The 27413-nt window shown below is 41.6% G+C and overlaps 1 protein-coding gene across 2 annotated transcripts; it reads left to right on the top strand.

Moving 5' to 3' along the window:
- The first annotated feature begins 160 nt into the window (after positions 1-160).
- LOC139376790 (immunoglobulin mu DNA binding protein 2) lies at positions 161-27020 on the top strand. 2 transcript variants are annotated; one of them, XM_071119729.1, is made up of 20 exons: positions 161-221; positions 2058-2140; positions 3043-3212; positions 3391-3586; positions 3690-3787; positions 3990-4153; positions 9415-9615; positions 10161-10308; positions 10547-10721; positions 13511-13693; positions 14054-14172; positions 14403-14497; positions 14646-14769; positions 14855-15030; positions 19467-19656; positions 19898-20076; positions 20477-20639; positions 20691-20849; positions 24700-24902; positions 26706-27020. In XM_071119729.1, the coding sequence occupies exons 2-20, from the start codon at positions 2064-2066 to the stop codon at positions 26904-26906; spliced, it is 3021 nt and encodes a 1006-aa protein (XP_070975830.1). In that variant the 5' UTR covers positions 161-221; positions 2058-2063; the 3' UTR covers positions 26907-27020. The 2 variants fall into 2 exon arrangements, with proteins under 2 accessions (XP_070975830.1, XP_070975823.1); XM_071119722.1 differs by having other exon boundaries at positions 20477-20849.
- The last annotated feature ends 393 nt before the right edge of the window (positions 27021-27413 follow it).

Genomic DNA, 27413 nt, shown 5'->3' with positions numbered 1-27413 from the left:
ACATTTACAGGAGAAAAAAATCAAAGGACAGAGAATAATCTTTTTTTTTGTTGGTAGCAAATGAAATAAACTGTAGAAGAATTCAGAAACGTTCATCCTAACCCACGCTCCAGCTCAGCAGGTGGCGATATACCTTAGACGTGTTTGCAACGAAATGACGCATTAATCCACCGAAGAGGAAAATAATGAATTTGCTCAACTCGAACTGATTCAACAAGCAGGTAGTTTTTTGGTTTTACCTACACTAGTTTGCTTTCGTTGTAGAACGGATAGTTAATAAGCAGTTGGGAATTCTAGTTGACACTGTTAATCTGCCGTTCCTTGTGTTATTGTCTTAAATTAAATGACAGTAGCAGCTATATATCTATGGTAGGCTAGCTAGTTAGCTGGCTCTTTTAACGTGCACCGTTAACCGCAGTCCCTGGGCAGGTTATTAAAAACAATTCCAATAACAGTCCAGACAGACCGTGAGAGAGCACCCAGAACAACATAGGACAAGTAGCATGCAGACAGAGAAATAGCACAATAAAACAATAATAAACCAAAAAGTGTTTATAACACCTCACAAGCTACATGAAAAGCGGCAATACACAGCTAGTAATTATGTGCACAAGTCCGATTGTCCTTTAGCCGTGTCTTAATGTTTTGTTTGTGAAGGTACTGTAGTTGGTGCACTGTATATACAAAAGTATGTGGACACCCGTTCAAATTGGTGGATTCGGCTATTTCAGCCACACCCGTTGCTGACAGGTGTATAAAGTAGAGAACACAGCCATGCAATCTCCATAGACAAACATTGGCAGTAGAAGAGCTCAGTGACTTTCAACGTGGTGCCGTCATAGGATGCCAGCTTGTCAACAAGTCACTTCAACAAATGTCTGCCCTGCTAGAGCTGCCCCGGTCAACTGTAAGTGTTGTTGTGAAGTGGAAACATCTAGGAGCAACAACGGCTCAGCCATGAAATGGTAGGCCACACAAAACTGAGTTTTGAAGCACGTACAACTTTTCTGTCCTTGGTTATAACACTCACTACCGAGTTCCAAACTGCCTTTGGAAGAAACTTAAGCGCAATAACTGTTTGTCTGTAGCTTCATGAAATGGGTTTCCATGGCTGAGCAGCCGCACACAAGCCTAAGATCACCATGCGCCAAGCATCGGCTGGAGTGGTGTAAAGCTCACCGCCATTGGACTCTGGATCAGTGGAAACACGTTCTCTGGAGTGAAGAATCACGCTTCACTATCTGGCAGTATGACGGAAGAATCTGGGTTTGGTGGATGTCAGGAGAACGCAACCTGTCCCAGTGCATAGTGCCAACTGTAAAGTTTGGTGGAGTTATAATGGTCTGTGGCTGTTTTGGGGGGGTTTGGGCTAGGCCCCTTAGTTCCAGTGAGGGGAAATCTTAACGCTACAGTATACAGTGACATTCTAGATGATTCTGTGCTTCCATCTTTGTGGCAACAGTTTGAGGAAGGCCCTTTCATGTTAAAGCATGACAATGCCCCCGTGCACAAAGCAAGGTTCATGGAGAAATAGTTTGTCGAGATCGGTGTGGAAGAACTTGACTGGCTTGCACAGAGCCCTGACCTCAACCCAAACGAACATCTTTGGTATGAATTGGAACGCAGAGTGCGAGCCGGGCCTAATTGCCCAACATCAGTGCTCGACCCCATTAATGCTCTTGTGGCTGAATGGAATTGGGGGATACAAGATTTCCCAACTCAGGAGCTCATACTGTGTGAGGATGTGATGTACAGTGATGTCTATCCAGCACTCTGAGAGCCTGTTGTAGACCGACTGAATGGGTTTTAATATTGTAAATCAAGCTGTTCATTCATTGCATGGCTTGTTTTGTTTGCAACCTTCTGCTCCTAATGCATGACAACTTCAAATAGAATCTAAATGTAAGCGTGAGCTACCTACCCGTTACAGTTTGTCAGGAGCACCCAAGACACAACCATTCATCATGTTTCTGCAACCTCAGTAGGATCAGTCAATCAAATGTTTTTATAAAGCCCTTTTTTTACTTAAACTGTTCATTATGTTTGTGTCATTTCAGTGAGAAATGGAGGTGGAATGCTTTGTGTCCAAGACCCTAGAGCTCCTTCAGGAGGAGAGAGAAGCAGAGATCGAGGAGACCAAGTATGTATATTAGAATCAAATCGTGTTTGTCAAATGCTGAGTGACAAGCCCACAAACCAACAATGCAGTTAAGAAAAAAAAAAGTGTTAAAAGTATTTACTAAATAAACGATAGATAAATAAAAATGAAGGAAAAATAACATTATTAAAGAGCAGTTGGTAGGATAGCGTTGATCGGAGCTCATCCAGTTTATTATCCAATGATTGCACGTTGGCTAATAGGACTGATGGTAGAGGCAGATACTTCCAAGGCACCTACGACCCCTATATCTCTGTCTCTTCAACATGCGAATGATGGGGATTTGGGCCTTGTCGGTGTCTGACGAAAATCCTTCACGTCCGACTATAAGTGTACAATACAAGTGTCTCAATGTTGAGTTAACATCAGTTTAGCCTTTTAGGTCACAATGCGTCATACATGTGGCCCCCAGGAGCCAGAATGTGGCCCCCACAGGAGCCAGAATGTGGCCCCCACAGGAGCCAGAATGTGGCCCCCACAGGAGCCAGAATGTGGCCCCCACAGGAGCCAGAATGTAGCCCCCACAGGAGCCAGAATGTGGCCCCCACAGGAGCCAGAATGTGGCCCCCACAGGAGCCAGAATGTGGCCCCCAGGAGCCAGAATGTGGCCCCCAGGAGCCAGAATGTGGCCCCCACAGGAGCCAGAATGTGGCCCCCTGGCCCCCACAGGAGCCAGAATGTGGCCCCCTGGCCCCTTCCATAACCAGTGTTGTTTTCTATTGAAGACCCCATCCAACGGAACCATGCAAAACTACCCATGTTTCCTTTCTGTTGTAGTTTTTAAAGATGTTTTGTTCAGAATGCATTGTGTTGGTTGCTAAATGAATTGCCTCATTGAGGACATTGCAGTGTTCTGAATGTTTCCTCTTGTTGTGTACCTGCAGGCTATGGCAGGAGAATGTCTCTCTGAAAGATCTCCAGAGTAAAGGCGTTTGTCTCCTGAAGCTGCAGATAGGAAGCCAGTCAACTGGCCTTTATGGACGATCACTCCTCCTTCTGGAACCCAGAAAACACATGGGTGTCTCTGTGCTGCCTAGCAACAACTTTGGACCCGGTAAGAACGCTGAATAGCATAGCTTATGGTCTGTCCGTCTTTATGTAAGACTTTACACACAGTAGTAGCCTGGTTCCATGTATTTGGTCTATGAAGCACATACAGGTCTATGAAAAGGCTATTTACATAGACTGAACTAAATCACTCACTCTCTGATTGGTTTTGTCTGTGGTTGCAGGAGACATAGTGGGTCTGTATGACCTGGATGGCTGTAAGCCGTCCTCCCAGCTGTGTACTGGTGTCGTGACGCGCATCAGTCAGTCAGCTGTCACCGTGGCCTGTGAGGACTCGCCGGACGGACTCAACCTGGACACAGACGCTCTGTACAACCTCATGAAGCTGGCTAACGATGTCACGTACAAACGCATGAAAAAGTTAGTAAGAGAACCTATGCCTGAGCTTAACCGTTACGCTTGTCTTAACACTAACCTAACTCTGACTCTAATCCTTACCTATTCCGTTACTTGTTGTCCGCAGGGCTTTGAACACTCTGAATGGGTACAGCAGTGGACCAGCCTCAGATTTGATCAGCGTTCTCTTTGGCTATTCAGAACCTGGCTCTATATCACAACCAAGTAAGGCTTCCTCTCAGGAATATGTTATGAGCTTACTGTATCACACCAGAGCTGGAATTATACTCTCTGAAATAGAAGAATGTGAAAATGATTTGCCTTTGTGATTTTGGACATCAGAAAAAATATTCACAAAAAAAATAAAAAAAATAAAAACTCTCAGATGCAATTATAAGATTGACAATTATCGCTCTTCTTTGTTCAGATGATCTGTCTTTCCTGAACAGTGGTCTGGATGAGTCTCAGAGACAGGCGGTGTCGTTTGCTCTGTCTCAGAGAGAGGTAGCTGTAATACACGGGCCACCAGGCACCGGCAAGACAACCACTGTGGTGGAAATCATCCTACAAGTGGTCAAACGGGGACAGAAGGTAGAGTGTCATTGGTCCATTCTTATCAAGACCATTATCAACTACTGTCGTAGAAAATCGGTTCAAATATGACACTTGCAAGAACTTGTGAAATCAATATAGGTTTTTAATACAACGTAAAGCAAGCCGGAGTGGTCCGCGGAACACACACCGCTTCCCAAAGCCCCGGCTCCTGCATTTATACACATATAGCATATGGGTCCAACCCATATGCAGATAAGCATACTTCCCCTAATTCTTCTGCCTACCATTCTCTTTTTAGTTCAGGCTTCCTGCTTGTTCACGCCCAATAACGCCCATATCTGCTTTTCGTCAGATTATAATGGTGGCAAGACCCTTGCTTTGTCCTAAAAATACTATACATTCCTTTATTCTACAGGCCTATGCTTTGTCCCTGCACTTAGCTTAATGCGTTCTTTTGTATGTGTTTTATCTAGGATCAGTAGACTATGTGTCTCCTCTATCTTGTGTGTCCAGTTGTCCTATACTCTCATGGCCTTACTCTGGCCTCCTGTCCTATACAATAGACAATGCATTTTACCAGAATGGCAAATGCACTCTAAGTGTATCTTTCTCTTGTGTTACAGTATTATGTTCCTCCCTATATGTACATCTTTCTCCCACACTACTGGCAATCTTATAGCAAACAAGTCAATATGTTATATTGAAAAGAATCTGCAGAATCTGGCTTTAAATATGGTTTAGGTAATCCCTTTAAATATGGTTTAGGTAATCCCTTTAAATATGGTTTAGGTAATCCCTTTAAATATGGTTTAGGTAATCCCTTTAAATATGGTTTAGGTAATCCTTTAAATATGGTTTAGGTAATCCTTTCAATATGGTTTAGGTAATCCCTTTAAATATGGCTTAGGTAATCCTTTCAATATGGTTTAGGTAATCCTTTAAAAATGGTTTAGGTAATCCTTTCAATATGGTTTAGGTAATCCTTTCAATATGGTTTAGGTAATCCTTTCAATATGGTTTAGGTAATCCTTTCAATATGGTTTAGGTAATCCTTTCAATATGGTTTAGGTAATCCTTTCAATATGGTTTAGGTAATCCCTTTCAATATGGTTTAGGTAATCCCTTTCAATATGGTTTAGGTAATCCCTTTAAATATGGTTTAGGTAATCCCTTTAAATATGGTTTAGGTAATCCCTTTAAATATGGTTTAGGTAATCCCTTTAAATATGGTTGAGGTAATCCCTTTAAATATGGTTGAGGTAATCCCTTTAAATATGGTTGAGGTAATCCCTTTAAATATGGTTGAGGTAATCCCTTTAAATATGGTTGAGGTAATCCCTTTAAATATGGTTGAGGTAATCCCTTTAAATATGGTTGAGGTAATCCCTTTAAATATGGTTGAGGTAATCCCTTTAAATATGGTTGAGGTAATCCCTTTAAATATGGTTGAGGTAATCCCTTTAAATATGGTTGAGGTAATCCCTTTAAATATGGTTGAGGTAATCCCTTTAAATATGGTTGAGGTAATCCCTTTAAATATGGTTGAGGTAATCCCTTTAAATATGGTTGAGGTAATCCCTTTAAATATGGTTGAGGTAATCCCTTTAAATATGGTTGAGGTAATCCCTTTAAATATGGTTGAGGTAATCCCTTTAAATATGGTTGAGGTAATCCCTTTAAATATGGTTGAGGTAATCCCTTTAAATATGGTTGAGGTAATCCCTTTAAATATGGTTGAGGTAATCCCTTTAAATATGGTTGAGGTAATCCCTTTAAATATGGTTGAGGTAATCCCTTTAAATATGGTTGAGGTAATCCCTTTAAATATGGTTGAGGTAATCCCTTTAAATATGGTTGAGGTAATCCCTTTAAATATGGTTGAGGTAATCCCTTTAAATATGGTTGAGGTAATCCCTTTAAATATGGTTGAGGTAATCCCTTTAAATATGGTTGAGGTAATCCCTTTAAATATGGTTGAGGTAATCCCTTTAAATATGGTTGAGGTAATCCCTTTAAATATGGTTGAGGTAATCCCTTTAAATATGGTTGAGGTAATCCCTTTAAATATGGTTGAGGTAATCCCTTTAAATATGGTTGAGGTAATCCTTTCAATATGGTTGAGGTAATCCTTTCAATATGGTTGAGGTAATCCTTTCAATATGGTTTAGGTAATCCCTTTCAATATGGTTTAGGTAATCCCTTTCAATATGGTTTAGGTAATCCCTTTCAATATGGTTTAGGTAATCCCTTTCAATATGGTTTAGGTAATCCCTTTAAATATGGTTTAGGTAATCCCTTTAAATATGGTTTAGGTAATCCTTTCAATATGGTTTAGGTAATCCTTTCAATATGGTTTAGGTAATCCTTTCAATATGGTTTAGGTAATCCTTTCAATATGGTTGAGGTAATCCCTTTCAATATGGTTGAGGTAATCCCTTTCAATATGGTTGAGGTAATCCCTTTCAATATGGTTGAGGTAATCCCTTTCAATATGGTTGAGGTAATCCCTTTCAATATGGTTGAGGTAATCCCTTTCAATATGGTTGAGGTAATCCCTTTCAATATGGTTGAGGTAATCCCTTTAAATATGGTTGAGGTAATCCCTTTAAATATGGTTGAGGTAATCCCTTTAAATATGGTTGAGGTAATCCCTTTAAATATGGTTGAGGTAATCCCTTTAAATATGGTTGAGGTAATCCCTTTAAATATGGTTGAGGTAATCCCTTTAAATATGGTTGAGGTAATCCCTTTAAATATGGTTGAGGTAATCCCTTTAAATATGGTTGAGGTAATCCCTTTAAATATGGTTGAGGTAATCCCTTTAAATATGGTTGAGGTAATCCCTTTAAATATGGTTGAGGTAATCCCTTTAAATATGGTTGAGGTAATCCCTTTAAATATGGTTGAGGTAATCCCTTTAAATATGGTTGAGGTAATCCCTTTAAATATGGTTGAGGTAATCCCTTTAAATATGGTTGAGGTAATCCCTTTAAATATGGTTGAGGTAATCCCTTTCAATATGGTTGAGGTAATCCCTTTCAATATGGTTGAGGTAATCCCTTTCAATATGGTTGAGGTAATCCCTTTCAATATGGTTGAGGTAATCCCTTTCAATATGGTTGAGGTAATCCCTTTCAATATGGTTGAGGTAATCCCTTTCAATATGGTTGAGGTAATCCCTTTCAATATGGTTGAGGTAATCCCTTTCAATATGGTTGAGGTAATCCCTTTAAATATGGTTGAGGTAATCCTTTCAATATGGTTTAGGTAATCCTTTCAATATGGTTTAGGTAATCCTTTCAATATGGTTTAGGTAATCCCTTTAAATATGGTTTAGGTAATCCCTTTAAATATGGTTTAGGTAATCCCTTTAAATATGGTTTAGGTAATCCCTTTAAATATGGTTTAGGTAATCCCTTTCAATGTGGTTTAGGTAATCCCTTTCAATGTGGTTTAGGTAATCCCTTTCAATATGGTTTAGGTAATCCCTTTCAATATGGTTTAGGTAATCCCTTTCAATATGGTTTAGGTAATCCCTTTCAATATGGTTTAGGTAATCCCTTTCAATATGGTTTAGGTAATCCCTTTCAATATGGTTTAGGTAATCCCTTTCAATATGGTTTAGGTAACCCTTTAAATATGGTTTAGGTAACCCTTTAAATATGGTTTAGGTAATCCTTTAAATATGGTTTAGGTAATCCCTTTAAATATGGTTTAGGTAATCCCTTTAAATATGGTTTAGGTAATCCCTTTAAATATGGTTTAGGTAATCCCTTTCAATATGGTTTAGGTAATCCCTTTCAATATGGTTTAGGTAATCCCTTTCAATATGGTTTAGGTAATCCCTTTCAATATGGTTGAGGTAATCCCTTTCAATATGGTTGAGGTAATCCCTTTCAATATGGTTGAGGTAATCCCTTTCAATATGGTTGAGGTAATCCCTTTCAATATGGTTGAGGTAATCCTTTAAATATGGTTGAGGTAATCCTTTCAATATGGTTTAGGTAATCCTTTCAATATGGTTTAGGTAATCCTTTCAATATGGTTTAGGTAATCCTTTCAATATGGTTTAAGTAATCCTTTCAATATGGTTTAGGTAATCCTTTCAATATGGTTTAGGTAATCCTTTCAATATGGTTGAGGTAATCCTTTAAATATGGTTGAGGTAATCCTTTAAATATGGTTGAGGTAATCCCTTTAAATATGGTTGAGGTAATCCCTTTAAATATGGTTGAGGTAATCCCTTTAAATATGGTTGAGGTAATCCCTTTAAATATGGTTGAGGTAATCCCTTTAAATATGGTTGAGGTAATCCCTTTAAATATGGTTGAGGTAATCCCTTTAAATATGGTTGAGGTAATCCCTTTAAATATGGTTGAGGTAATCCCTTTAAATATGGTTGAGGTAATCCCTTTAAATATGGTTGAGGTAATCCCTTTAAATATGGTTGAGGTAATCCCTTTACATATGGTTGAGGTAATCCCTTTACATACGGTTGAGGTAATCCCTTTCAATACGGTTGAGGTAATCCCTTTCAATACGGTTGAGGTAATCCCTTTCAATACGGTTGAGGTAATCCCTTTCAATACGGTTTAGGTAATCCCTTTCAATACGGTTTAGGTAATCCCTTTCAATACGGTTGAGGTAATCCCTTTCAATACGGTTGAGGTAATCCCTTTAAATACGGTTGAGGTAATCCCTTTAAATACGGTTGAGGTAATCCCTTTAAATACGGTTGAGGTAATCCCTTTAAATACGGTTGAGGTAATCCCTTTAAATACGGTTGAGGTAATCCCTTTAAATACGGTTGAGGTAATCCCTTTAAATACGGTTGAGGTAATCCCTTTAAATACGGTTGAGGTAATCCCTTTCAATACGGTTTAGGTAATCCCTTTAAATACGGTTTAGGTAACCCTTTAAATACGGTTTAGGTAATCCCTTTAAATACGGTTGAGGTAATCCCTTTAAATACGGTTGAGGTAATCCCTTTAAATACGGTTGAGGTAATCCCTTTAAATATGGTTGAGGTAATCCCTTTAAATATGGTTTAGGTAATCCCTTTAAATATGGTTTAGGTAATCCCTTAAATATGGTTTAGGTAATCCCTTTAAATATGGTTTAGGTAATCCCTTTAAATATGGTTTAGGTAATCGTTATTGTTATTTTGTTGTTACTTTTTTTACTTTATTTATTAAATATTTTCTAAACTATTTCTTGAACTGCATTTTTAAGGGCTTGTATAAGTAAGCATTTTACTGTCATTTTATTTGAATGTCTTTCTCTGTTTTGTCCTGTAGGTCCTGTGCTGTGCTGGTTCTAACGTGGCCGTGGATAACCTGGTTGAGCGCCTGGCTAAGGCCAAAGCTAAGGTCCTGAGACTGGGCCACCCTGCCCGCCTGCTAGAGTCCATTCAGAAACACTCGCTAGACGCCGTCCTCGCTCACAGTGACAACACCAACATCATCGCCGACATACGCAAAGACATCGACAAAGCTTTTGTAAGTCTTGATCATATTATTATATATGTGGCGTCAATGATAATCACATCTTTATGTGAGTATGATGTATTTCCAGTAGGGCTACATTAGGGCTTAGGACAGTAGGGCAGTTAGGACAGTAGGGCTACACCAACATGGTCTCTAATTATTTGACTGGTAAATGATGATAACAGATATTTTGGTATCAGAAATTACTGTAACACAGCAAAGCACCAGTCAACAGTTTGGACACATCGACTCATTCCAGGGTTTTTCTTTATTTTTGCTATTTTCTACATTGTAGGATAATAGTGAAGACATCAACACTATGAAATAACACATGTAATCATGTAGTAACCAAAAAAGTGTTAATCCAAATATATTTTATATTTGAAATTCTTCAAAGTAGCCAACCTTTTCCTTGATGACAGCTTTACACACTTTTTATTTTTTTGTGAAAGACTTTTTGACTTAGACAATAAGGTAATTTTCTCTGTGTATTTTTCATAATGTATTGGAAGACTTCTAGGTTTGATATTGTTGTGTTTTGTCAATGTATGGTGAAGATGGGGATGAAGAAGATGAATGACAAACGAGATCGGATCCACCTGAAGAGGGAGGTAGGAGAGCTGAGGAAAGAGCTGAGGACCAGGGAAGCTACAGCCATTGCTGAGGTCCTCAAACGTGCTGATGTTGTTCTAGCCACTAACACAGGTGAGTGATGGTGGATATCAACAGTTGTTCATTAGGGCACACACTATAAAACGTTTCAAAATTGTTTTGCAACATAAAAGGAAAATGTGAATTTCTGATTGAACAAGTCCTGGTAGCCCCTTCCTATTTCAGTCTGTTTTCTTCCCTTTGGTGCCTAATGAACACAACCCTATGTCTCCGTTTTGACTGGATGGTGTCCTAGTGAACAGTTAATATTACCTGTCTGTGTTGTCTGCAGGTGCTAATGATGGTGGCCCTCTGAAGAACCTACCTGTAGACCATTTTGACTGGGTGGTGATCGATGAGTGTGCCCAGGCGTTGGAGAGCTCCTGCTGGATCGCTCTGCTCCGAGGCAGGAAGTGTATCCTGGCTGGAGATTACAAGCAGCTGCCACCCACCATCAAGTCTCACACGTAAATATCAGCTCTTCTTATTGGTCCCACCAACAAAGATATGTTGCTCTGTGTATAGTCAGTGGAATTGGACACATTTTGATTTTTTGGGGAGACCATTGGGGTGCATGTAGATAAGGAATAAGATTGGGCATAAAACGGAACCTTGAGGGCTTAAAATGAAAGGTGTCTCATCTTCCTGGGATGATAAAAAATATATCTGGGACGACTTGGGAGTTACATTGTGTTGTTTAAGTGTTCCCTTTATTTATTTGAGCAGTGTATATCTGGGACAGTTCAGGGACAATCAACTCCATTTTTTTTTTTAAAGCAACAAAGATGATGCCACAGATCAGAACGTTTAGCTTAAAGTGTTGATAAACTATTATTGCTTCGTATTAAAGCGCAGCAATGCCCACAATGCTTTGCGCAAATGTTCCAAAATGCAACTTGCGGAAAAACACAGTTCTCAAAGAGTACCGCACATGATAGCAGTTTAATGAGACCGAGATGACATTTGTTAGAAATGTAGAGGAAATATCTGAAGATGCAACAACTAGCATGGGTTGCCTTTGGCTGCTGGATATTGAAAGAACGTTGATTTGTAAACCAATAGAACATGAGAGAAAAACTGTTTTTAATCGCAGGAAATGTAAATACAGTCATTCCCTCAGCATTTATATGGTTGGATTTTGGCTAGGCTACTTTGAAACCAGGATTTTGGCTAGGTTACTTTGAAACCAGGATTTTGGCTAGGTTACTTTGAAACCAGGATTTTGGCTAGGCTACTTTGAAACCAGGATTTTGGCTAGGCTACTTTGAAACCAGGATTTTGAAACCAGGATTTTGGCTAGGCTACTTTGAAACCAGGATTTTGGCTAGGTTACTTTGAAACCAGGATTTTGGCTAGGCTACTTTGAAACCAGGATTTTGGCTAGGCTACTTTGAAACCAGGATTTTGAAACCAGGATTTTGGCTAGGCTACTTTGAAACCAGGATTTTGGCTAGGCTACTTTGAAACCAGGATTTTGGCTATGCTACTTTGAAACCAGGATTTTGAAACCAGGATTTTGGCTAGGCTACTTTGAAACCAGGATTTTGGCTAGGTTACTTTGAAACCAGGATTTTGGCTAGGTTACTTTGAAACCAGGATTTTGGCTAGGCTACTTTGAAACCAGGATTTTGGCTAGGCTACTTTGAAACCAGGATTTTGAAACCAGGATTTTGGCTAGGCTACTTTGAAACCAGGATTTTGGCTAGGTTACTTTGAAACCAGGATTTTGGCTAGGCTACTTTGAAACCAGGATTTTGGCTAGGCTACTTTGAAACCAGGATTTTGAAACCAGGATTTTGGCTAGGCTACTTTGAAACCAGGATTTTGGCTAGGCTACTTTGAAACCAGGATTTTGGCTATGCTACTTTGAAACCAGGATTTTGAAACCAGGATTTTGGCTAGGCTACTTTGAAACCAGGATTTTGGCTAGGTTACTTTGAAACCAGGATTTTGGCTAGGCTACTTTGAAACCAGGATTTTGGCTAGGCTACTTTGAAACAAGGTAAGACATGCCTCATAAAATGGCATAAAACATCCAGGTTGAAAACAATTACGTTAATGGTTAGATAGTTTCAAAGTGCTGACTGGCTCATCTCAGAAGGTGGGTAATGTGCTCTGGCCTTCTGTCCGTTCTTGTAAACGAACCGTGCCTCGACTATGTCAACAGAATCTGCGGTATCGATGCACTGAGTCTACAACCAACAGGACCCTGAACAGTTTCTACCACCAAGCCATAAGATTGATAAGTGGTTAACCAATAGCTACCCATACTAATTATTTAACTATCTGCATTGACCCTTTTTTGCAAATATGTTAGATTATCACATTTTCTGCTGTTACTGTTTATCCTGTTGCCTAGTCACTTTATCGCTATCAATACGTACATATTTACGTAAATTACCTCATACCCCTGCACATTGACTCAGTACTGGTACCCTGTGTATATAGCCAAGTTATTACCTGGTACCCAGTGTATATAGCCAAGTTATTACCTGGTACCCAGTGTATATAGCCAAGTTATTACCTGGTACCCAGTGTATATAGCCAAGTTATTACCTGGTACCCAGTGTATATAGCCAAGTTATTACCTGGTACCCAGTGTATATAGCCAAGTTATTACCTGGTACCCAGTGTATATAATAGCCAAGTTATTACCTGGTACCCAGTGTATATAATAGCCAAGTTATTACCTGGTACCCAGTGTTTATAGCCAAGTTATTACCTGGTACCCCGTGTATGCAGCCACATTATTACCTGGTACCCAGTGTATATAATAGCCAAGTTATTACCTGGTACCCAGTGTATATAATAGCCAAGTTATTACCTTGTACCCAGTGTATATAATAGCCAAGTTATTACCTGGTACCCAGTGTATATAATAGCCAAGTTATTACCTGGTACCCAGTGTATATAATAGCCAAGTTATTACCTGGTACCCCGTGTATGCAGCCACATTATTACCTGGTACCCAGTGTATATAATAGCCAAGTTATTACCTGGTACCCAGTGTATATAATAGCCAAGTTATTACCTGGTACCCCGTGTATGCAGCCACGTTATTTATAAGCTAGTTATTCTCAAGCCCTGCTTGGGGCTCCACAGGTGATGGTAGTGGGTTCTGACTGTCCCCAGTCAGACCTGCCATGTAAATAGTTCCATAGATCCATGTGTCATTCCTTGCTCGTGGATTTTTACTTTTTACCATATTTCAAATGGATACTTGGATTTCAAACAATACTATTTTTTTCTCACCCAGGGCTGCATCTAAAGGCCTGTCTGTCAGCCTGATGGAGAGGTTGATCCTGAAGTATGGCGACTCCGTAGTCAGGATGCTGACAGTGCAGTACCGTATGAACAGTGACATCATGACCTGGGCCTCAGAACAGATGTACCAGGGTCAACTCGTCGCACACAGCTCAGTGGAGAAACACCTGCTCAAGTAACAACGGACTCCTCTTGGCTACGTTTACACCGGCAGCCCAATTCAGGTTCTTTTTGCCCAAGTATTGGCATCTGGTCAGATTTGGTCAAAAGATCAATAATTAGTCAAAGGATCAGAATTCGGCTGCCTGTGTAAAACACAGCCCATTTATCTCACATCAAATGAGTAGACATTTTAATGAGGGTTTAGGATCAGGGTAGGGTTCAATTCCATTTGAAATCAGTGAATTCTGTAATTAAACTGGAAGTCCAATTTGGACTTTCATTCTAGACTTTCAGTTAATTCCTGGATTGAAATGGAATTGACCCCAAACCCTGTAAGGAACCCAGTTCTAACATGGCTCTTTCCCCTGAACAGAGATCTCCCAGGAGTGGCCAGTGTTGAAGAGACCAGCACCCCTCTCCTCCTCATAGACACAGCAGGCTGTGGACTTAGTGAGATGGAGGTGACAGACGAACAGTCCAAAGGAAACCAAGGTGATATGATGAGGTGTCCTATTTCCTGTTGGTTGTTGTTTTTATGTTGTGAGCATGTTTTTTTTATTTTATTTTTACTACTACCAAACCAAAATGTCCCCTAGCTCAACACAATATGACCTAGTCTAAACTAAGAGGAAACTCACTCGGGTATGTTGTCTTCTTGGGACTCATGTGAGGTGCTGACATCTAATAAACTAATTGTGATGAACTCGTCTTCTGATAAACAGGTGAGGTGGACATTGTGGAACTGCACATCAAAGCGTTGACTGAAGCTGGGGTGAAACCTAAAGACATCGCTGTTATTGCCCCTTACAATCTGCAGGTGAGTCAGGGCTGCTTTCTGCACTATTGAACTTTTAGCTACATTTTTTTGTGGAGATCAGTTGAGTTTTCCAGAGTCCAGTAAGCCTTGATCTGAAACGTTTGTGACAGAAGGTGCAGAGGCTGTTTATGTTCTTGTCTGTGTTTAGGTGGATCTCCTGCGTCAGCGTCTCTCAGCGAGACATCCTGATCTGGAGATCAAGTCTGTAGACGGCTTCCAGGGTAGAGAGAAGGAGGCTGTGGTGCTGACCTTGGTCAGATCTAACAGGAAAGGTAAACTAGTGTTTGTTTTTGTGTGTGTGTGTGTCGCCAAATTTCTACCAATGTGCTGATGTACTAAGTTCCATCTCTCCTTCAGGTGAGATAGGGTTCTTAGCTGAAGACCGGAGGATCAACGTGGCGGTGACTCGAGCCAGACGTCACCTGGCCCTGGTGTGTGACACGCAGACCGTCCAGACCCACGGCTTCCTCAAGACCCTCATCGATCACATGACCCTGCACGGCGACGTACGCACCGCCTTTGAGTACCTGCAGGTAGGTTAATATCCTTTTGGAATCAATAACGTATCAGTTAATCAATGGAATGTGTTTGTAGTCCTCGCCATTTAAACGTACTTGTTTTGCTATCGATATCGGCAATACTAGCCTAAAAAATACTGTATCCCATATCGGCATAATAGCCACAAATACATTGCCTTCCTAAAGAATTCATACCCCTTGAATTATTCCACATTTTGTTGTGTTACAGCCTAAATTCAAAATGGATGAAATATAATATTTTTTTCTGATACATCTACACCCATGATGACAAAGTGAAAACATCCTGCTGTCAGATCCAAGGCTCTTCATAGAACAGTTATGTTTGTGTTGTGGGCTACTGTAGACTAGGGCTGTAGTCTAGGGCTGTAGTCTAGGGCTGTAGTCTAGGGCTGTGGTCTAGGGCTGTAGTCAAGGGCTGTGGTCTAGGGCTGTGGTCTAGGGCTGTAGTCTAGGGCTGTAGTCTAGGGCTGTAGTCTAGGGCTGTAGTCTAGGGCTGTAGACTAGGGCTGTAGTCTAGGGCTGTGGTCTAGGGCTGTGGTCTAGGGCTGTAGTCTAGGGCTGTAGACTAGGGCTGTACATGTTACGCTCCGTCCGCTAATACCAGATTATTAACTGGAAGTAGTTTTCTATTCATCGCTCTCGGGTAAATCCCCAAGTGGTTTCCTTCTTCCCTGGCAACTGAGTTAGGAAGGACGCCTGTAGTGGCCATATTACTGCCATATTGATACACCATCCAAAGTGTAATTAATAACTGCACCATGCTCAAAGGGATATTCAATGTCTGCTTTTTTTATATTTTTTTATTTTACACATCTACCAATCGGTGCCCTTCTTTGCAGGGCAGTGGAAAACCTCCCTGGTCTTTGTGGTTGAATCTGTGTTTGAAATTCACTGCTCGACTGAGGGACATTACAGATAATTGTATGTGTTGGGTACAGAGATGAGGTAGTTATCTTAAACACAATTTCACATGTCCATGAAACTTTACTATGTAACATGTTAAGCATATTTTTACTCCTGAACTTATTTAGGCTTGGCATAACAAAGGGGTTGACTACATATTGACTCAAGACATTTCAGCTTTTCACTTTTAATGAATAAAACATAATTCCACTTTGACATTATTGACATTATGGGTATTGTGTGTAGGCCAGTGACAAAACATCTCAACTTTATTTAAATTTCAGGCTGTAACACAATAACATTTAGAGAAAGTCAAGGGACTGTGTATATATACTGAACAAAAATATATAAATTCAACATGCAACAATTTTAAATATTTTACTGAGTTTACATTTCATATAAGGAAATCAGTCAATTTAAATAAATAAATTAGGCCCTAATCTATAGATTTTACATGACTGGGCAGAGGCACAGCCATGGGTGGGACTGGGAGAAAATAGGCCCACCCACTGGGGAGCCAGGCCCCACCCACCGCAGAGCCAGGCCCAGACAATTAGAATTATTTACGGAGAGTTTCATCAGATGTTCGGGTGGCTGGTCTCAGACGATCCCGCAGATGAAGAAGCCGGGTGTGGAGGTCCTGGGACAAGGAAGCGCATACAGCCTCAATTAGCCTAGTTAGCTAGCTTAATTAGCTTCTCCAGGTTTGATGCAGTCAAGACAGGTACTACGTCATCATATTGGATGATAATTAGCCTAGCTAGCTAGCTCAATTAGCTTCTGCAGGTTTGATGCAGTCAAGACGGGTACTACATCATCACATTACAATGATAAATAACAAAGCCATGTCTGCTATAGCTCGAGTCGGCTTGGTTGGTTGGTTGCTGTCTCTCATCTGTGTAATTCGCTCACACGCACAGTAGCCCCTTCTAGAGTGTCATCTTCTCCCTCACGCTTGATCAGCTCCGGTTGCTTAAAAATGTCATTTTCTGCTGCTTCCCTCACTTGGATCAGACCGGGTCTGGATCCGACCAGACCTATTCGGAACGGGTCTAGTTGTACTCAGGTCTGTTCAGAACTGGTCTCTATTTTAACTATTTTATTTATGTATATCGGGTCATGTTGGGAAAGCCCCAGTTCTATTTCAGAACGGTCTTTGGACCGGTGAAGGCCTCTAAAGCCTATGCTTACAAAGCCTCTTGGCTAACGTCGACTACCATTCTTACTTACTTGCTTCCCCCCTGCATTATGGCAGTAATATGGCCCATTCCTATTTTCAGATCCTGGAGTTGGAGGGAGTGAAGTGTTAGGTTCTAAATAACCAGAGTAAAAAAAACTCACGGACGACTAGTAAAGCTCAAACCAAGTTTATTCACCCACTGGGTCACACAGCTGCATAAGACAAAGACATATTTACACAAGCACTGGTATTTAAACCCTCCTCCTATGCTGAGTCTCCTCCTTTCACATCTGGACAGCCAATAGATCTCTGTTGCTAGGCAGGACTTTAGTGATGCCTGTTCTTTCTCACGTCATCTGACCTCGACTCCTCCCCCAACTCACGTCTGTCCCGTTGACTTGAACCAGACTGTGGCCCCTTTCCACAGGATCCCCGATGTCTAACAATAACATGTCCTGACATAATGTAAAACGTTCTGCATTCCCCTCTCTCCCTCAGGGACATGAATAAGGATATTTCAAGTTCAGAAATCATCAGAAGGAAATGGTTTAGTGTGCAGCCCCATGAGCACTTGGCTGTGACAACCCTCGGGGCGAGGGACTTTGGCACAGGTCTGAGTGACCAGTGTGCCCACACACAGTCTCTGTGGTTCATGTGAGCCCCCAAATGAGCGGTCTCCAGCTCAACGCTTTTCATTACTGGGAATAAGATTCAATTACGAATCACCCCTGTGTGTTACAACAGCGAGGGTCTGTTTTTCAGAGCTGTCTGTCCCATTCCCATTGTCGCCAGGACCTATGACTGGTCGGTAGGGTAACCTCCATGATAACTTTCTTTCCCTGGGTACCCAGAGTGGGCCGGGCTTTAGGCAAACCCAGGCAGATAAACACTGGGGGGGGGGGGGGTTTCAACAGAGTTCCACAGTGTTCACGAGTGTAGTCCTGTGTGGTCCTTCTCCATGTTCAGACACACGGTTGTGAAGAGTGGTGGAAATGGAAGAAGAACCAGATGGCACTTCTCTGGAGTCTCGCTGTCTGCTCCGACCAATTACATGCATGCGCGGTGTCTCCATGGATCATGCGATCAGTGACGTCAGGGTACAGGCTGCAATTTGTGGTGCTCTTTCCGAGTTTTTGTGGTGCTCTTTCCGAGTTTCTGCAGCGTCATTATGTTAACTGTTCTCCAGGCCTCAGTGGATCCTCCCGTCACCCGAAGCTCGCAGTCCAGTCCGAGTGGTTCCCATGTCGAAGATCCAGAATGACTGGTGCAAACATTGTGTGTCGTTCAGCAAACACCTCAGAGTAATCAAGAGCCTCTGGCTATTACAGGCAATTGGTAGTATTATACACATCCATGCTACTGTCCGGTATTCAGTCACTAGGCTTCATAAGGAACCAGTTTAAAGAGTTGTCTGACTCCCATCTCAGCGCGTTCTGGTTCTGGAGCTTTTCTATCCTCACAGAGTGTGTCCGGGTTCCGGCTCTGCTTAGACACGTTTGGGCTGTGTCACAGTGCCTACGTGTAGACCCGTGTTAACTCCCGTTGTGCAGGGACCTCTATTGTCCCAGGCACACGGGCAGGTTTGGCAAGCGAGGCCAGAGAGTTGGTTCTTACGGGCCTGAAAGCTAGAGGTTTATCTCTGAGTGTTATTGCTACCGTTCAGTCTGCAAGGGGGCGCCCTCCATGAGAAGCCTGTATGGATATAAGTGGCAAGCAATGTTGAGCCAAGGTAAAGGAATTGTTCCTTTTCAGGCGGGATTATATTTCTCCATAGTATGTTGTACGTAGGCTGACTGAATGAAAGGGAACGTAACGTTATGACTATAACTACTGTTTTCTGAAGGAGGGAAACGTGGTACAACACCTGTATAGCCCCGTACCACCTATTCCTGAGCTCGGTGAAGAGCGGTTTGAAATGGAAGGAATGAATCCGAACCTCACACTTATCAACTGTGGAAGGCAGGGCTTCTAGTGAGGCGCGGATTTCATTGGCCTTGTCAGGCACAACTCCCCATAGTATGTTGCACCTCGTTTGCCTCCTTGAGGGAACAGTAGTTATAGTCATAATGTTACGACATTAAACTATAAAATATCGCAATCGATTTGGGCAATGCTAGCCTAAAATATATATATCGATTTAGGCAATGCTAGCCTAAAATATATCTATCGATTTAGGCAATGCTAGCCTAAAATATATCTATCGATTTAGGCTATGCTAGCCTAAAATATATCTATCGATTTAGGCAATGCTAGCCTAAAAACTAGTGTTATCCATATGGGCAATACTAGCCTGAGAAATAAATTGGTATAAATCGAAACTGAAAGTATCATCCATCCCTACCTACAGGACATTGTGCCCCAGAACTACACCAGAGACCACCGAGATACCAAGTCTAACAACACTAAAGCTACCGCTAGCAGCTCCACCTCCAACAAGCAGAAGGGCAGAGGCCAGGCTGGGAGCAAGGTGGAGCCAGGACACAAGAGGACCTCTGGGGGTAACAAGACCCAGGGAGGAGAGCCCCAGACAGGTTCAGGTATGCCGTTATTCACATACTGTAACAATAAGGACAAGTTGAACGGTTTGGGGAGGCTGGTTTTGCCAGAACCAGATTAAGCCTAGTCCTAGACTAAAAATCAAGTTCAATGGAAAATCTCAATTGAAAATAGTTGTTTTATTCCAGGTTTAATCTAATGCTGTGGTAGTGTTACAGAAATATACACACAACTGAAATTTAAACAAAAGTTTACATGTTCACATTGATTGAAATGACACAGATCCCAGCACACACAGCCAAGCCAGACGTTCCACCCCCACAGAGGAGGAGCAGAGACTGACGCAGATAAAATACCTGGAGATCAAGAACCAGGTGGAGTGGTTTCTCCAGGACCCAGACCAGACGGAGCTACGGTTTCCCTCGACCCTCAACTCCCACGACCGCCTGCTCGTACACCAGGTACATAGTACTTTGTGTTTTTATTAAGTTGTTGATGCAAGCACGCTAACTTCTACCGCTACCATTTACAAATTATTCTGGACAGCTCAAACAAGCACGCTAACTTCTACCGCTACCATTTACAAATTATTCTGGACAGCTCAAACAAGCACGCTAACTTCTACCGCTACCATTTACAAATTATTCTGGACAGCTCAAACAAGCACACACTTTTTCTCCAGCAAAGTTACTTTTTGTAGTTGTACATTATCAATGTACATTATCAATGTGCAACTTGTGGTGAGGTGTTTGCATGCTTGTGTTTCTGTTCCTCACCTGCACCCTGTGTTGCACTTTGATGTTGTGCTTTGTTTTTCCTGTTGCAAATAAATAAAACTTAAAAACTAAATTTGTAAAACAGGTTGCAGAGGAGCTGGGCCTGAACCATGAGAGCCAGGGAGAGGGAAAGGATAGATGCATCACTGTCTCCAGACCCCCAACAGGGTCTAACGAGGCTGGGGAAGAAGAGGAGCAACAAGCCCAAGAACCAGCAGCCGTCCGGGAGGAAGAGAGTGTTACAGGGCCTCCTGTAGGGCAACCGGCAGCCGTCCGGGAGGAAGAGAGTGTTACAGGGCCTCCTGTAGGGCAACCGGCAGCAGATCTCAAGACTTTACATCTGGAACGAATGAGACGGGAGCAGAAGAAGAGGGAGCAGAAGATGGAGCAGGAGAAGCATCTAGATACCATCCGTACAGCAGGACAGACTCAGACTGCTAAGAAGACCAAGGCAAAAGGTTAGTGTAAAAAATGATCAAATTAGCAGTCAAAAATGATGATTAAAACCGTATTCCTTTATGATCAACAGCTCACTCTAATTGCCTGTTTTTTATTTTTGATCCGCCGATATACAGTACCAGACAAAAGTTTGGACAGACCTACTCATTCAAGGGGTTTTCTTTTATTGTGACTATTTATTTAACTTGTAGAATAATAGTGAAAACATCAAAGTTATTAAATAACACATATGGAATCATGTAGTAACCAAAAAAGTGTTAAACAAAAATATATTTGAGATTCTTCAAAGTAGCCACCCTTTGCCTGGACGACATTTCTACACACTCTTGGCATTCTCGCAACCAGCTTCATGAGGTAGTCACCTGGAATGCATTTCAGTTAACAGGTGTGCCTTGTTAAAAGTTAATTTGTAGAATTTATTTCCTTAACTTCTTATGGTATAGGGGACGGTTGCGTCCCACTTGGGAAAAAAACAGGGAAAATGCAGCGCGGCAAATTCAAAAAATGATATAAAAATCCAACTTTCATTAAATCACACATGTAAGATACTCAATTAAAGCTACACTCGTTGTGAATCTAGCCAACATATCAGATTTTAAAAAGCTTTTCGGCGAAAGCATAAGAAGCTATTATCTGATGATAGCACAATGTCAACAAAGAGAGTAGTATATTTAAACCCTGCAGGCGCAACACAAAACGCAGGAATAAAATATAAATCATGCCTTACCTTTGACGAGCTTCTTCTGTTGCCACTCCAATATGTCCCATAAACATCACAAATGGTCCTTTTGTTCGATTAATTCCGTTAATTATATCCAAATGTCCATTTAAAAAACACAACGTCACTACAAAATATTTCAAAAGTTGCCTATAAACTTTGCCAAAATATTTCAAACTACTTCTGTAACTTTAGGTATTTTTTACCTCTTGGAACTACCCATCCCGGATCCGGGAGAATTGTCATCAACTACACTAATTAGCATAGCGCAACGGTCAAAAAAATATTACTAGAAAATATTCACATTCATGAAATCACAAGTGAAATATAGTGGAACACAGCTTAGCCTTTTGTTAATCACCCTGTCATCTCAGATTTTGAAATTATGCTTTACAGCCAAAGCAAGACAAGCATTTGTGTAAGTTTATCGATAGCCTAGCATAGCATTATGTCCAGCTAGGAGCAGGAAGTTTGGTCACAAATCAGAAAAGCAAATGTTCCTTTTGTTCAATAAAGATTATTTTTATACCCAAAATACCTCTGTTTGTTGGTCACGTTATGTTGAGAAATCCACCGGGAAAATGAAAATAGTGCCCCCTAGCTTCAAGAGGTTCGTTAACAATCGATCAAATTGTAGATGGGACGATCTGTTTTTAATACAGGAAGTAGACAAACCATGCTCCTTTTTACGTCTTGCGCAACTCTCAATAGTGTAACGTTGTTCCTGGATGTGCTTCTTCTTCGTTGCACAAAGGAATAACCTCAACCAAATTCTAAAGACTGGTGACATCCAGTGGAAGCGGTAGGAACTGAAAATTAGGTTCCTATGAAATATCCCATGGCAATGACACCTCAGGGAACAGTCAGAGGCAAAAAAATAATAATCTGAACAGTTAGTCCTCTGGGTTTTGCCTGCTACATAAGTTCTGTTATATTCACAGACATGATTCAAACCGTTTTAGAAACTTCAGTGTTTTCTATCCACATCTACTAATAATATGCATGTCTTATATTCCTGGCATGAGTAGCAGGAAGTTGAAATTGGGCACGTTATTTATCCAAAAATGAAAATGCTGCCCCCTATACCTCGAGGTTAATGTGTTTAAGCCAATCAGTTGTGTTGTGAGAAGGTAGGGGGGGTATACAGAAGACAGCCCTATTTGGTAAAAGTCCAAGTCCATATTATGGCAAGAACAGCTCAAATAAGCAAAGAGAAACGACAGTCCATCATTACTTTCAGACATGAAGTCAGTCATTACAGAACATTTCAAGAACTTTGAAAGTTCCTTCAAGTGCAGTCGCAAAAACCATCAAGCGCTATGATGAAACTGGCTCTCATGAGGACCGCCACAGGAAAGGAAGACCCAGAGTTACCTCTGCTGCAGAGGATAAGTTCATTAGAGTTACCATCCTCAGAAATTACAGCTCAAATAAATGCTTCACAGAGTTCAGGTAACAGACACATCTCAACATCAACTGTTCAGAGGAGACTGCTTGAATCAGGCCTTCATGGTCAAATTGCTGCAAAGAAACCACTACTAATGGACACCAATAATAAGAAGAGACTTGCTTGGGCCAAGAAACACGAGCAATGGACATTAGACCGGTGGAAATCTGTCCTTTGGTCTATGTCTTTGAGAGACGCAGGGTAGGTGAACAGATGATCTCTGCATGTGTGGTTCCCACTGTGGAGGAGGAGGGGGGGATGGTGTGGGGATGCTTTGCTGATGACACTGTCTGTCATTTATTTAGAATTCAAGGCATACTTAACCAGCATGGCTACCACAGCATTCTGCAGCAATACGCCATCCCATCTGGTTTGCGCTTAGTGGGACTATCAATTGTTTTTCAACAGGACAATGACCCAACACACCTCCAGGCTGTTTAAGGGCTATTTGACCAAGAAGGAGAGTGATGGAGTGCTGCATCAGATGACCTGGCCTCCACAATCACCTGACCTCAACCCAATTGAGATGGTTTGGGAAGAGTTCTGTAACAGCCCTGAATTTGTCTGAACCGTCTCAGTGCTTCTCCCTCCAATAGGACGCTTCCCCTTTAATTACCAATTAAATAGCCAGCCTCAGCTGCACAAAAGTGGGATTGTGATGGAGACTCGAATGAGGGTGTGTTCAACCCTCAGTTACGAAGCTCTTTACTCCGTTTGTTTTGTTGCATTTAAAAGTGTGCTTTTAATAGCAAGTTTAAATCGGATCGGATCCATTCACTAGTCCGTGGGACTACACCTCTCCGTTGTTCTTCGTGGCCTTTCTCCGCTGGAGATCTGTTGGCGGATTGTCTGACTGACCGACTGACTACAACCTTTTTGTGTACGGTATTTCATTTGTTTTGATGTGATGTATACCGTGATGATTTATGTAGTTCTAGTTGAGGACTTATTAAGACTTGATACACTTTATGGTTGTGTGGTAAAATTATTTATTATGATTGAGACTGGATTTATGCTACACTTTATGAACGGACAAACATTGTGTGACTAAGGTCACTTGAGTTGTCTGAAGTCCTTTTCCAGGCTGGACTTTTAGGCCCGAGGTACAGGACTTTTCTGGAGGAACCAGAGCTCATTATGTGTTATATTATTATGCGTTTGTGATCATTTATGTTGGTAATACAACCCACGCAAAAGAATAGTTGTTTGACGTTATTTCCAATGTTTTAAGAGTTTATGAAAAGTGTTTTTCCCTCCTGACTTTTACATGAGTCCTTTGTGTTGGTGTAGACTTGACGGGACTCATTCCCTCCCAAACCAGAAGGAGAAACCAATATTTTTTCTGGTAGGCACAACCTACCTGGCATCCCTATAAACAATAACCTCAAGTCAAAACCGTTACAGTTTGACCGCAGAGTGAAGGAAAAGCAGCCAAGAAGTGCTCAGCATATGTGGGAACTCCTTCAAGACTGTTGGAAAAGCATTCCAGGTGAAGCTGGTTGAGAGAATGCAAAGAGTGTGCAAAGCTGTCATCAAGGCAAAGGGTGGCTACTTTGAAGAATATCAAATATAAAAAAAATTGGGGGTTACTACATGATTCCATATGTGTTATTTCATAGTTTTGATGCCTTTACTATTATTCTACAAACGTTTGACTGGTACAGTATCTGTTTCTCTCCTCTAGGAAAGACCAAAAAGACCAAAGCGGGGGCCTGTGAGATCGCTGCGGCTGCGACGGCGGCTGATGATTTTGACACCCTAATAGATGCTGTGGTGAAGGCAGAACGCGTCTGTAGTTTTGTCAAGTGTAAAACGTTAGTAATTCATCTGGGACAACTCTGTCTGTTCTGCAACAGACAATACTGCCTCGGTCACCACATACCTGAGGTAAGACACATTGTTTCTAGATCTAGGCAAATCATTTTCTGACTGTATTACTCTCACTGTATTATGTTGTATTATGTTCCACTGTATAGTAAACATTTGCATGTTTAGCTGTCAGAGTTAATCAAGACGTCTATTTTCTTGTAAGTCCAATGCAGCCATTTTTATCAAATCATTTCTGGTTAACAATTTAAGTAACTTACTGTGATTTTGTTTTTGAATTAAAATGGCCCAAAGACACACAATGTCTTCCTAGCAAAATACAAATTTCCAAGCAGGAATTTGGCTAGGACAGTCTGGAAGTGGGCTGAGAGAGGGGCCTAATTGGAGGAGCCTACTGGGAGGGATAGTAACCTGGAAACTAGCTCTTATTGGCAGAGAAGAGGGCAAACTCTCTAAAACTAGCTCTTATTGGCAGAGAAGAGGGCAAACTCTCTAAAACTAGCTCTTTGTTGTTCTGTTAACTGATACCACCTGGTGATGTCACCAGAAACTCCAGGCAGTCTTTTCAAACAGCTCTTACACTAAAAGTGCATTATCATAACTTTCACGATATTATTCCAACATTATAGCGTGGAAATATAAATATAAAACACAGCAAAATCGCGTTTTGGACTGCACTGCCCCTTTTAAAGGACAGATCACTAAACTAAATCTGCGAGTTACATTTGTTTTCCGTTTGACATCCCTAATTTGTTGTAACTCTTATCTACCAGTGGTCACTTTCAGGTATATTTTGTATTTAGTGGACTGGTTTAATTTAGTTTCACGTTTTTGGAAAGGTTATTTTCTTTGACTGTGTTGCCATGACTCTGTGACTGTGTTGCCATGACTCTGTGTCTGTGTTGCCATGACTCTGTGACTGTGTTACCATGACTCTGTGACTGTGTTGCCATGACTCTGTGACTGTGTTGCCATGACTCTGTGACTGTGTTGCCATGACTCTGTGACTGTGTTGCCATGACTCTGTGACTGTGTTGCCATGACTCTGTGACTGTGTTGCCATGACTCTGTGACTGTGTTACCATGACTCTGTGACTGTGTTACCATGACTCTGTGACTGTGTTGCCATGACTCTGTGACTGTGTTGCCATGACTCTGTGACTGTGTTACCATGACTCTGTGACTGTGTTGCCATGACTCTGTGACTGTGTTGCCATGACTCTGTGACTGTGTTGCCATGACTCTGTGACTGTGTTGCCATGACTCTGTGACTGTGTTGCCATGACTCTGTGACTGTGTTGCCATGACTCTGTGTCTGTGTTGCCATGACTCTGTGTCTGTGTTGCCATGACTCTGTGACTGTGTTACCATGACTCTGTGACTGTGTTGCCATGACTCTGTGACTGTGTTACCATGACTCTGTGACTGTGTTGCCATGACTCTGTGACTGTGTTACCATGACTCTGTGACTGTGTTGCCATGACTCTGTGACTGTGTTGCCATGACTCTGTGACTGTGTTGCCATGACTCTGTGACTGTGTTACCATGACTCTGTGACTGTGTTGCCATGACTCTGTGACTGTGTTGCCATGACTCTGTGTCTGTGTTGCCATGACTCTGTGACTGTGTTGCCATGACTCTGTGTCTGTGTTGCCATGACTCTGTGACTGTGTTACCATGACTCTGTGACTGTGTTGCCATGACTCTGTGACTGTGTTGCCATGACTCTGTGTCTGTGTTGCGACGACTCTGTGTCTGTGTTGCGACGACTCTGTGACTGTGTTGCCATGACTCTGTGACTGTGTTGCCATGACTCTGTGACTGTGTTGCCATGACTCTGTGACTGTGTTGTAACTCCTCCAGGTCCATGGGTGTGGAGATCAAGCCAGGGCCAATGCCAGGATGAGGATCAGTAAAGAAGGGGTTCTGTATGCTGGTAGTGGACACAAGGACAAGTCTGTAGATCCTAACAAGAAGGCCTATCTACACAGGAAGCTGGACTCCAAACTCAAAGACATGGAAAAGCAACGGAAGACCAAACCCAAAGAGAGTGACAATAATTGACCTTTGACCCTTTTATTTCCAGTTTGTCAGTGACTGTAAGCTCTGAGGATGACCCTTTGTGGACTGAATAGATATAATTATTAAACAGATTACTGCTAAATTATTTCAACCGTCTGTCAATATCTTGTGTTTTAATATAGTATATAACTCAATACGTCTTATAAACACACATACTCACACATACAGAACATCACTTCCAGTGCTTTATTGTCCATTAACTCAGAGAATGGAATTGTCTTTATGCTCGCAACCCAATCCCCCAAGACACACCCTGATGGACTGGAGGCAATTAGTCATCTGCAGTGCCGCAGTCCCTGAAAAAAATTGTAGGAGGTTAGTGCCTTGGTCATTGGCACAACGGCAGGGGACGGTGTCTAGGTTGATGACAGCAACCCTCCAGTTGCCAGCTCACTGCACCAGATTTTCCCATCTGATACTGGGATTCGTACGACAACTCTCTGGGTAGTGACCACTAGGCTACTTTAATATTATTACATTTTTCTAGAA

Source organism: Oncorhynchus clarkii, chromosome 2, assembly GCF_045791955.1.
Source record: "Oncorhynchus clarkii lewisi isolate Uvic-CL-2024 chromosome 2, UVic_Ocla_1.0, whole genome shotgun sequence".
In the NCBI taxonomy this organism is placed as follows: Eukaryota; Metazoa; Chordata; class Actinopteri; order Salmoniformes; family Salmonidae; genus Oncorhynchus; species Oncorhynchus clarkii.
Note: the sequence above shows the minus strand (reverse complement) of the source record. Positions and strands in the feature narration are given on the sequence as shown.

Bases quoted from the DNA above. Each gene is read 5' to 3' on its own strand.
- LOC139376790 (XM_071119722.1), top strand. From the start codon at position 2,064: ATGGAGGTGGAATGCTTTGTGTCCAAGACCCTAGAGCTCCTTCAGGAG. The intron at 9,616-10,160 runs GTAAGTCTTGAT...TGTATGGTGAAG, and splicing joins AAGACATCGACAAAGCTTTT to ATGGGGATGAAGAAGATGAA. The intron at 19,657-19,897 runs GTATGCCGTTAT...GAAATGACACAG, and splicing joins AGAGCCCCAGACAGGTTCAG to ATCCCAGCACACACAGCCAA.